At 38.8% G+C, this 12909-nt stretch overlaps 1 protein-coding gene across 2 annotated transcripts in view; it reads right to left on the reverse strand.

The window, feature by feature from the left end:
* Window positions 1-12909, reverse strand: part of MSH3 (mutS homolog 3) — a 186983-nt gene that overhangs the window by 51309 nt on the left and 122765 nt on the right. For both annotated transcript variants that reach the window (XM_030566366.1, XM_030566365.1), the window contains exons 18-20: window positions 11037-11144; window positions 7674-7788; window positions 2372-2529 (exon numbers count right to left, since the gene is read on the reverse strand). In XM_030566366.1, the coding sequence (XP_030422226.1) occupies window positions 2372-2529; window positions 7674-7788; window positions 11037-11144 (381 nt within the window). The remainder of the gene's footprint in view (window positions 1-2371; window positions 2530-7673; window positions 7789-11036; window positions 11145-12909) is intronic.

Here is a 12909-nt window from a genome sequence, read left to right on the forward strand (position 1 = left end):
ATGCTAAACAATCTGTTCCACCTTGTATTTAGCTCTAACTCTCTGAGTACATTTCCCAGACCTGAAGAAGAGCTCTATATAAGCTTGAAAGTTGTCCCACTCATCAACAGAAGTTGGTCAGAGTTACAAACACCAGAGTTAAGAATTGACCGGTCAACCATACATTTCATTTGAAACTGGAAGTATGCAATCAGGCAACAACAGAGACCAAAAAAAAAACGCAAATACAGTACATGTGTTATATGTAAACTTCTAAAAAAAAATAAAAGATAAAGTTTAAAAAAAATTGACAAGGTAAGAAAACTGTTTCTGTGCTTGTTTCATTTAAATTAAGATGGTTAAAAGCAGCAGTTTTCTTCTGCATAGTAAAGTTTCAAAGCTATATTAAATCAATGTTCAGTCGTAAACTTTTGAAAGAACCACCATGACGTTTTGTTCAGAGTTACGTACAACCTCCATTTCTCACAAGTTCGTAACTCTGAGGTTCTACAATATTTCACCCACCATGTCTCTCTAATAAAAAGGCTGGTACTGTGACAGACCCAGACAAGTGGGGTACAGGAGTCTGGTAGAAGGCAAATATACTGGTCACTGGATGAGTAGTTTTCTGTTCCCTGACTGACCAGAGAAGGGGCTAAACTACAATAATCAGGAACCTGCTAGAACCAATTAAGACAGGTAGGATAATTAAGACACCTGGAGCCAATTAAGAAACTGCTAGAATCAATTAGGACAGGCTAGCTAATCAGGGCACTTGAGTTTAAAAAGGACCTCACTTCAGTTTGTGGCATGCATGCGAGGAGCTGGGAGCAAGAGGCAAGGGGAGCTAAGAGTGAGAAGACATATTGCTGGAAGACTGAGGAGTGCAAGCATTATCAGGCACCAGGAGAAAGGTCCTCTGGTGAGGATAAAGAAGGTTTTGGGAGGAGGCCATGGGGAAGTAGTTCAGGGAGCTGTAGCTGTCGTGCAGCTGTACCAGAAGGCACTCTAGACAGCTGTAGTCCACAGAGCCCTGGGCTGGAACCCGGAGTAGATGGTGGGCCCGGGTTCCCCCCAAACCTCCCAACTCCTGATCAAACACAGGAGGAATTGACCTGGATTGTGGTTTCTACCAGAGGGGAAGGTCTCTGGGCTGTTTCCTAACCCACATGGTGAATCTGTGAGGTGAGCAAATCCGACAATAAGCGCAGGACTCACCAAGGTAGAGGAGGAACTTTGTCATAGTACGTTCAGCTACCTTTATGCAGGAAGCCAAAAATTATCTTTAAAACTTTCTCTAAATGGAATGTCGTTACCAATGCAATAAATAACATACCTTACAAATTTCCATTTCCCGTCAACAAAGGCTTATTCGGTTGATTAATAACACAGTTTGACCTTAGGTTTCTAAGTATGAGAAAACAGGTAGGAAAAAGACAGCTAATAGCTATTTTGATGTTTCAACTCCAATTAACATCTAATAAGGTAACAAATTGTTTTCTAAATTCCTTAGATTGCTAGGCATGAAAGTGTATCATGTGATATGTTGTTCCTTCCAACTATGAAAAAAATGAGATATAAAAATGCAACATTTTTGTACAATAAAATTATTACTGAGAGATTACAGAGACCCCTTTTTTCCCCTAACTTTAAAAGGTACTCAAATGCCACAGTAATAGGCACTGTAGAAGAGTTTATATAGAAGAGACCTCTCTCAAAGAAATATGTTATTTTTGAAATTTAAATTCAAATGGCTTCAGCAATCTGACCTTTTTGCAGTGTGTGAGAGAGAACCAAAAAGAGAGGACGAAATGAGGTGGTGGGGGGAAAAGGGGAAAATCACAGCAGGATGTTTTCTAGAATCTATTACAGCTACAAACTATAAAAATTTGGGGTTTGTTAATATTCTTACATCTTTATTCAGCACTGTTTTTTAAACAAATCTGACATTTTGTGCAAGCTGAACTGGAATGACTAATAAATGAGATAAGGCTCAAGGACAACACAAAATACGTGGGACAAAATTTTCAAACTTGACTGTCTACAGTTAGACACCACTGTACTTGGCATGATTTTCAGATATGCTGAGCATTTCTTGCTACCATTCACTTCAGTGCAAATAGCAACTGCCATCTTTAAAAATTAAGCCAGAAAGATTCTGTTTAAAGATTCAGACTTTAGGCATTCAGGTTTAGACATTTTGGCCGGATGTTTTATTGAGGGGTAAGAAAACACAAAGTGGACAATTCATTTAAAAACAACATAATTTTGAAAAATATAATTGCATATGTAGCCACAAGTTAAATAATGAAACTGTAATCAGCAGTGCAAAAACTGTACTACAGTAATTCCATTCCACCCCCAGAACATAAAAGAAGTTCTGATAGATTACCTGGTAAAAATACCATCCACAATTCCAACTGTGGACTCCTCTGCAGGAACATAGGAACCAATCTGTGCCATGATCGTGATCAGTGCAACTTGTTTTATATAGGAGCTCTTTCCACCCATGTTGGGCCCAGTAATTATCATTACCCTTTCTTTGTCACCCTGGAAAATGCAAAACAGCTGTTAAAAATACACTCTTGAAATGGACTGCTTATTTAACTGACAGTATGTTTTACAATGATGTATGTATGAGATGTATATACAAAGGGTATATTCAGTATTTAATATGCCTTCTACATAATAAAGTTATTTTTCTGAGGGGAAGAAGCAGCAGCTTAAAAAGAAAATTATTTACTTCTAATAACAATTCTTTGAAGAAACCATTTAATAGGATATTCACTTTTGCTGCTCCATGTACAGTGTGACACTAGTGGGAATTCCCCTAATTTCATAAGAATGTTGACTCTGTGATTGAAAAGGCTGTATTTTCTAATATGATTAGAAATTTATCCTTCCATCCCCACATTACATTACTACAGTAGTATTAGTGCAAATCATTATGTTTTACAAACCACTACTGCAGCATTAGAATGGCCATACTGGGTCAGACCAATGGTCTATCTAACTTGGTATCCTATCTTTCGACAGTGGCCAGTGCCAGATGTCTCAGAAGAAATGAAAAGAGCAATACAATTATTAAGTGGTCCAGCCCCTGCTTCTGGTGGTCATAGGCTTAGGGACATCCAGTGCAGAGGTTACATCCCTGACCATCTTGGCTAACAGCCACTGATGGATCTATCCTCCATGAACTTATCAAATTCTTTTTTGAACCCAGCTACACTTTTGGCCTTCACAACCACCTTTGGCAATGAATTCCTCAGGATGACTGTGCGTTGTGTGAAGTAATACTTCCTTTTGTTTGTTTTAAACCTGCTGCCTATTAATTTCATTGGGTGACCCATGGCTCTTGTGTTATGCCCAAGGGTAAACAACACTTCCTTGTTTACTTTCTCCATATCATTCATGATTTCATAGACATCTACCATATTCTTTCAAGATGAACAGTGCCAGTCTTTTCTATCTCTCCTCATATGGAAGCTGTTCCATACCTCTATTCATTTTTGTTGCTTTTCTCTGTATGTTTTCCAATTTTTTTTTTTTTTTTGAGATGGGTGACCAAAACTATACCCAATATTCCAGGGGTGAAAGTAGCATGGATTTATATAGTTGCATTATGATATTTTCTGACTTATTATCTATTCCTATCCTAATGGTTCCTAATATTCTATTAGTTTTTTTTGACTGCCACTGCACATTGAGTGGATGTTTTCAGAGAACTATCTACAATTACTCCAAGATCTTTCTTGAGTGGTAACAACTAATTTAGAATGCATAATATTGTATGTCTAGTTGGGATGATTTTTTCCAAATTTTGCACTTATCAACACTGAATTTCATTTGCCATTTTGTTGCCCATCACCCCGTTTTGTGAGATCCCATTGTAACTTTTCACAATCAGCTTTGGACTTAACTATCTTGAGTAATATTGTATTGTCTACAAACTTTGCCACTTCACTGTTTACCCCTTTTTCTAGATCATTTATGAATATGTTGAACAGCACTGGTCCCAGTACAAATCCTTGAGGACCACACTATTTACCTCTCTTCACTATGAAAACAGACTGTTTATTCCTACCCTTTATTTCTATCTTTTAACCCATTGCTAACCCATGAGAGGACCTTCTCTTTTTACCCGTGACTGCTTACTTTGCTTAAGAGCCTTTGGTGTGGGACCTTGTCAAAGGCTTTCTGAAAGCGCAAGTACACTATATCCACTGGTTCACCCTGTTCCACATTCTTATTGACACACTCAAAGAAATCTAACGGATGGATGAGAAATGATTTCACTTTACAAAACTGTGTTGACTCTTCCACAACATATTGTGTTCATCTATGTGTCAGATAATTCTCTTCTTTACTATAGTTTCAACCAATTTGCCTGGTACTGATGTTAGGTTTACTGATCTGTTATTGTCAGGATCAATGCTGGAGCCTATTTTAAAAATCTGCAATTTCATATTTGAGTTCCTTCAGAACTCTTGGGTGAATACCATCTGGGCCCTGTGACTTATTTCTGTTTATCAATTTGTTCCAAAATCTCCTTTACTGACACCTCAATCTGGGATAGGTCCTTAGATCTGTCACCTAAAAGAATGGCTCAGGTGTGGGAATCTCCCCCACATCCTCTGCAGTGAACACCAATGCAAAGAATTCATTCATTTCTCAGCAATGGCATTGTCTTTCTTGAATGTACCTTTAGCACCTTGATCATCCAGTGGCCCACTGACTGTTTGGCAGACTTTCTGCTTCCAATGTACTTTAAAAAAACCAACAACCTTTGCTGTTAGTCTGTGTCTTTGGCTAAACTGTTCTTCAAAGTTCTTTTTTGGACTGCCTAATTATACTTTTCCTCTTGACTTGCCAGAGTTTATGCTTCTTTCCATTTTCCTCAGTAGGATCTGACTTCCAATTTTTTACAGGATGCCTTTTTGCCTCTAACTGTCTCCATTACTCTGCTGTTTAGCCATAGTGGCATTTGTATAGTTAGGCTTTTTTTTAATTTGGGGAATACATGTGGTCTGAGCCTCTATTATCATGTTTTTCAAACAGTTTCAAATGCAGTTTGCAGGCATTTCATCCTTTGTACTGTTCCTTTTAATTTTCATTTCTATAGCTTCCTCATTTTTTTGTAGTTCCTCTTTCTGAAGTTAAATGCTACTTGGTGGGTTTCTTTGGTACTCCCCCGCCCCTCTCAAGGATGTTACATTTAATTATATCATGATTGTTATTTCTGAGTCGGTCAGCTATAGTCACCTCCTAGACCAGATATTGTACACCACTTAGGACTAATTCAAGAATTGCCACTTCCCTTGTGGGATCCAGGACTAGCTGCTTCAAGAAGCAGTCATTGATGATGTCTAGAAATTTTACCTCTGCATCCCATCCGGAGGTGACATATCCAGTCAATATGGGGATTTTATTGGGGGGGGCGGGGGTTGTGTGTGTGTGTTTGTAGCCTCTCTTATCTCCCTGAGCATTTCACAGTCACCATCCTGGTCAGGCGGTCGATAGCATATTCCTACTGCTATATTTATTATTATTCAAGCATGGAATTTCTATCCATTGAAATGTGATTCATTTAAGATTTTTACTATATTTGACTCTATGCTTTCTTTCACATAAAGTCCCATTCCCCCACCTACAAGACCTACTCTATCATTCTTATATATTGTGTACCCTGGCAGGACTGCATCCCATTATCATCATTCCACCAAGTTTCTGGGATGTCTATTATATCAATATCCTTGTTTAATACCAGGCAAGTTCACCCATCTTAGTATTTAAACTTCTAGAATGTGTATACAAGAATTTATCAAATGTATCAATATTTAGTTGTCTGCCTTCATATGATACAACTGAAGGGGACTTTTTTTTTTTTTTTAAATTTGGTAGTTTCTCTTCAGTTCCTACCTGTACTTCATCAAGTTCTATCCTTTCCTCTTTACTAGGACCTAAAGTAGCCCTTTTAATAAACCTTCCCCTAAGGAATGCCTCTGCCCAATCTATCTACTCCTCTGCATCTCTCATCTTTCCCCCAGCCCTTATTTGAAGTGACTGCTATACAACACTAATATTTTTTCTTTCATAAGGACTACCCTGACAACACTTTAAAAGCTGTTGCAATTGTACCAATATTAACTGCCAATATTTTTAAGTATTCAGTTCTATAACTTTGTCAATATTTTAAAATGTGTCCAGTGATTAACACAGACTTAATTCCTCTCCTAATAAAGAGTCTAGAATTCGCAAATAATCCAAATTAAAAATAGAAATTAAGTGATACCCCTGTTTCTGTACATGAAAAAAGAATCATGGTACTTATAGGACTCCCATCATCATCATATCTGACCACCACCCAAATATTTAAAATTGGATATCTCTATTTCTTATTTCCCAGCCTGTAGAAGAAATAGCTTGTTTACACAAATATGTTTTGAAGTAATAAAACCAACTTTTAGATTTGAAGTCCTATCATAAAGTTGATACATAGGAAGAATAGTTCATAAACATTTTTAAGAGGAGATCAAAGGAGGAGGAGACACGTTCATGATATGGTCCTGATCGAAAGGCTCTAGCAATAGTTTCAGGCAGGTAAAAAACACAGTTGAAGGCATTTCTGCAGGCATAGTCTACTGATAATTCAAACTGTTTTATTTGAAATAGAAGCATTTTGATGAACTAGGTTCCGACCCACCATCCACAGAAAAGTAGAGAGAGCTGAAAACAACACTAGAATCAACAGTGATTATGCCAATATCACCTGGATTTTATCTATTGTTTCTGTATTAGTTGTTAAATTATAACATTAGAACATGGCTAACAGAAAAATGTAAGATGATTATTGAATAAAATGCCAGATTTTTTAGAAATACCTTTTGTAATTAATTCTGAGTTGCAGAAGAATTTTTTAATGTTCATTTTGCACTGAAGCAACATACAACACTTTTATATCAACATTCTATAATAGCTTTGAAAAATAATTCATATGTAAATATATGCAATACAAAGTAGAACATATTTTACCATAGCAACAGCTCCATATCAACACCTACAATAAACATGGAAAAATAAAGTATGCAAAGGCAGCTGATGTTCAGAAGTAGGTTTAAAGTATTTATTTCTTTTTGTACAAAGCAGAAGTTTAATATTACAAAAAAAAATTGAGGTGAATACTTAGTGGCAAGGATTAAAAGATCTTGCAATTCCTGACATTTTAATGTCTCAGAACTTAACATGTCCCTTCCCCCAGCCAAAATCATAACAGATACATTTCTCAGAAATATCCATATAAAATAAAAATATGATCAATTATTTTTCTGCATTAGCTGTATGTTAATACAAATATTTTGTAGTAATGCTTATGTTCCTTAGAATGACCACTTAAAATCCAGTTTTCCCAACCCTAATCATACTGTCTTTTGAGGTTACCTCTTCAATTTGTTTGTGCCATTAGTCTGAATGATGCTGCAGAAGTATGTAATTGACTGTTCGAAATCAGAAAAATGATGATCATCAAGCAATGTTGTAAAACAGATGTGGACATGGATTCAAGAAAGGTCTTTTGAAATGCAAGCAAGCTGCCATCTGTATAATTAAATTATTTATTTAATTTCCTGGACCAGAAGCAAATTCTAGAATCCTTCCTTTGACTAATATTCAATCCCTCATTATAGGCCCATACTTACGGATAGGTTGGTGCTGTTTGGAACATACTGATCTTGTTCTCCTAGCAATACATCAATCACAGGGTGTCTGCCTTTTTTTATAATTATTTTTTTCCCTTTATCTTGCACAACTGGTCTGCACAAAGAAGTAGATGTCAGTACACTCTTCATTACATTTAATTATTTAGGAATATCATGATGAAATCTTAGGGAAGGCATTCTAAACAGCATACAGGTATCTTTTCAATAAACCATAAACAGATGAAAAATGAATTCTCGTGCAGAATTGTGCAGAATCCACGATTCTCACACAGAGAGCAGATGTGTGGGTTTGCGGGACTTTTAAAAAGAGATGTGAAACATTATGGGATGCAGATAAAATTATGGGATGGAGAAAACTGCATCCTGGGACACTGAAACCATGTTCCCAGTCACTTCTGCTCAACTCATTTGTTCCCACAAAGCACTGCAAATCATTCCCAAAACACACTGCACTAGATGGTGGCAAGTTGCACAGTGGGATAGTTACCCATGGTGCACTACCCTGTGCAATGATGCAAGAGCTTCTAGTGAGGACATTCATCACCAACACAAGGAATGTAAAGTGGACATGCAGAAGCAATTTAATTACTGAGGTGACTGTATGTTAATGTAACTTAGGCCTGGTCTAACCTACAGAATTAGGTTGACATAAGGCAGCTTACGCTGACCTAACTCTGTAAGTGTCTACACTAAGACATCCCTCCCACTACACTCACTCAATAACTCAATCTCTACGAGAGGCATAGCGCTTAAGTCGATGTAGATAGGTCGACACAGTGTCTGCGCAGACAGTGCCTTGCTTACACCACCTGTTGCCACTCAGTGCTGACAGCTGGAGCCCTGCTGCCCCGGGGCTGACAGGCGGGGCAGTGGGGCTACAGCTGTCAGCCCCGGAGCGATGAGTGGATTACAGTGGATGAGAAGCTGGATATGAGTCAGCAGTGTGCTCTTGTTGCCAAGAATGACAATGGCATAATTGGGCTGTATTAGTAGGAGCACTACCAGCAGATCAAAGGAAGTTATTATTCCCTTCTATTCAGCACTGGTGAGGCCACACGTGGAGTATTGCATCCAGTTTTGGTCCCTCCCACCACAGAAGGGATGTGGACAAATTGGAGAGAGGCCAGCGGAGAGCAACGAAAATGATTAGGGGGCTGAGGCACATGACTTATGAGGAGAGGCTGAGGGAACTGGGGTTATTTAGTCTGCAGAAGAGAAAAGTGAGGGGGGATTTGATAGCAGCCTTCAACTACCAGACGGGAGGGTCCAAAAAGGATGGAGCTTGGTTGTTTTCATTAGTGGTAGCTGACAGAACAAGAAGCAATGGTCTCAAGTTGCAGTGGGGGAGGTCTAGGTTGGATATTAGGAAACACTATTTCACTAGGAGGGTGGTGAAGCACTGGAATGGGTTACCTAGGTAGGTGGTGGAATCTCCATCCTTAGAGGTTTTTAAGGCCCGGCTTGACAAAGCCTGGGCTGGGAGGATTTCGTTGGCGTTGATTCTGCTTTGAGCAGGGGATTGGACTCATAGACTAAGGTCAGAAGGGACCATTATGATCATCTAGTCTGACCCCCTGGACTAAATGACCTCCTGAGGTCTCTTCTAACCCTAATATTCTATGATGAGGCTCCAGTTGTCAGTGCCCCACAATGCCTGACTTAAGTCAGTGCAAGCGCACCTGATAAATATCTGCACCAAGGGAAGGAGCATAGCGTGGACACGAAGAGACAATTTAATTCCTGTGGTGGCTGTAACTCGATCTAACTTAAATTGATTTAATTTTGTAGCGTAGACTTGCCCTCAGGGTGTCACAGCTAAATACAAGGTAGAACAGATTGTTTAGCACAGGGATCGGCAACATCCGGCATGCGGCCCGCCAAGGTAAGCCCCCTAGCGGGCTGGGCTAGTTTGTTTACCAGTCGCGTCCACGGGTTCACCGCTGCAGGCCAATGGGGGCTGCGGGAAGCCGCAGCCAGCACATCTCTTTTCCCGCACCGCTTCCCACAGCCTCCATTGGCCTGGAGAGACGAAGCGGCCAGTGGGAGCCGCAGTCGGCCAAACTTGTGGACATGGCAAGTAAACAAACGGTCCAAAACAAACCGCTTGCCAAAAGTTGCCAATCCCTGGTTTAGCATAAGGAGTTAATGCTATAAAAGACCACTCAAGGTGAAGTGAGCAATTAACACCTCTGTAGTCGTAGGAGAAAGGACATTCATATACATTTAACAAAATATTAACAGCCCAAAAAACACTGAATAGAAATGTTAGTGCTAGAAAGAGAGAGATCAATTTTTTTTTGTATTCTAAATATAATAAAATAGAACAATAAGAGTTATAAGAATTATAAGAACAAGTTAACAAAATTCTCTCTCTTCATATTTACTCAGCTTTACACTTAAGTTCCCTCTAAGCTGTGCAGCAGGCTATAAAGGGGCTCACAGGAGTGCAACAACATGGGCCTGGTGGGGAGGGGAGCAAGTTGGGGCATGCAGGCCAGGGCTGCTGTTGGCCTCTTCCCTGGTCCGGGAGCAACTGCCAGCGGGGAGAGGGCCCCAGCCCCAGGACTGCTGCAGGTGGGGAGAGGGCTGGGAGGACTCTTCTGGCCTCAGCCCCAGAGCTGCTGCCAGCAGGGAGAGGGCTGGGTGGAGTCCCCTGATCCTAACCCCAGGGCAGCTTGCACTCCAAATTTCTCATCCCCAGCCCCACCCCAGAGCCCACACTGCTAGCTGGAGCCCTCACCCACACCTAACCCTCTGCCCCAGCCCTGAGCCCCCTCCCAAACTCCTCGGCTACACCCCTTTCGCACACCACCTCCATATTGGTGCACAAACATAATTCATTCTGCACATGGATGTAAAAGATTTGCAGGAACACTGCTTTACACCAATTTTGAAATCTTTAGCAGAGGTGTTATTTAGTATGTCAGAAGAGGACTACTAAATTGAAAGAGACTGAAAACTGATCAGCACTGCAGAAATTCCAGGACCTACTCCCTGGAAGCATAAAGCTTTGGCCCCAATCCCTACACAGATTTAAACAAGTTTAATTTGACACACTGTGAACACTTCATTTGAAGACAACGGAACTATGCATGTATGAGTAAATTGTTGTTGATAAAACGCAAGTCTTTCTAAAAACTTTTGTCTTTGCATTATGTAATTTAGATGGTAAACTCATCAGGGTTGAGACCATGCCTTAGCCTACGTTTGTAAAACAATGCTGAAACTTATAGCCCAGCAACATATTTATCAGTACATTTTACTGTTCTAAGTACGTCAGATCAAAGCTTATTTTAACATTCTTCCTTTTAAATCAACAAACAACATTTTAAAACTGATTACCTGCAATAGGCTCCTTGTTTAGCAACCTTGGCCAATGAGAAAATGCAGTCAACAGTTGCTAGGTGATTAACCGCCTTCAACACAGAGTGATAATATTCACTAAAATGACTATATATGTATAGAAGGGAGGAATGAATTAATTAATTAATTAAATTAATTAAATAATTTCATATGAATCCACATGTATTGTCAAAATATAGCCTTTGTGTGGCTCTCACAGGGCTCTTATGGTATTAAAATTGCACTAAAATCAAATCTCTCAGCAGTATGTCAAACTTAAATTTGAGAACTTAATCTTAATCATGATGAACTTCATATTCATAGTGTAACCCGGTATTTTTTCTGCACATTAAAAGGAAGGCAAAATGAAATTAATTAGCTAGTATATAAAGGATCTGCAGCTGATCCCTGCTGCCTAATGGACTCTACAAAAACGTTCCTGTTTATCACAGTGGCTGACTGAACTCTGTCACTCACTTCAACTGTAAGTTATCGTAAGAAAAAAATAAAAAAAGTGCCCTGACACAGGAGCTCTCCAGAGTCTCTTACAAAACGAGGCTCTTCACCTTGGAAAGTTCATAATTTCTTTTCCCTTTCTGAGTACAGTTCCTTCAACACGTGTGAAGTTAACAGAGGCAAAAGACAAAGTTTTCAGTAGACTCACTCCCTTAGCCTTAATACATTTCTGCCCTTTCCTGTTACCTTTAAATTTTCCTACTGTAAATTAATTATCTACAGTTCTACTTGTAAAGTTGGAAATATAAGGGAAATACAAAACAGAGTAACTCTGATTTTCCCATCTCTATACTGCTCTAGCAACAATTAGTGGGAAATTCACCAATGTGGAACTCAAAAAATTAAAAACGGATCATAAAAGAAACTATTTAAACTCCACAGATGAAAACCAAAGCTAAGAGGCTTAAGGCAAAAAAGATGTGAATCCAATCACTGTCCAAAGAGGTTTAAGCCAAAAAGTTGGAAGAATAACTTTTAAATTAGGGCTGTCAATTAATTGCAGTTAACTCACATGATTTAAATCAAAAAAATTAATCACGATTAAAAAGTTAATCGCAATTAATCACAGCTTTAATTGCGCTGTTAAACAATAGAATACCAATTAAAATTTATTAAATATTTTGGATTTTTTTTATATTTTCATATATATTCTATTCTGTGTTGCAACTGAAATCCAAGTTTTTTATTCAAATATTTGCACTGTAAAAATGATAAACAAAAGAAATAGTAATTTTCAATTCACCTGATACAAGTACTGTAATGCAATCCCTTTGTTGTGAAACTTACAAACGTAGATTTTTTTTGTTACATAACTGCACTCAAAAAACTAAACCATGCAAAACTTCAGCGCCTGCCAGTCCACTCAGTCCTACTTCTTGTTCAGCCGATCGCTAAGACAAACAAGTTTGTTCACATTTAGAGAAGATAATACTGCCATCTTCTTATTTACATCACCAGAAAGTGAGAACAGGCATTTGCAAGACACTTTTGTATATGCTAAACATTCATGTGCCCCTTCATGCTTCAGCCACCATTCCAGTGGACATGCTTATGACGCTTGTTAAGAAAAGAATGTGTTAAATGTGTGACTGACTTCTTGCGGGATAACTGTATATCCCCTGCTCTGCTTTACCCACATTCTGCCATATATTTCATGTTATAGCAGTCTCGGATGATGACCCAGCACATGATGTACATTTTAAGAACACTTTCACTGCTGATTTGACAAAATGCAAAGAAGGTACCAATGTGAGATTTCTAAAGATAGCTATAGCACTCCACCCAAGGTTTAAGAATCTGAAGTGCCCTTCAAAATCTGAGAGGGATGAGCTATGGAGCATGCTTTCAGAAGTCTTAA

Source organism: Gopherus evgoodei, chromosome 6 (genome assembly GCF_007399415.2).
Source record: "Gopherus evgoodei ecotype Sinaloan lineage chromosome 6, rGopEvg1_v1.p, whole genome shotgun sequence".
Lineage (NCBI taxonomy): Eukaryota > Metazoa > Chordata > Testudines > Testudinidae > Gopherus > Gopherus evgoodei.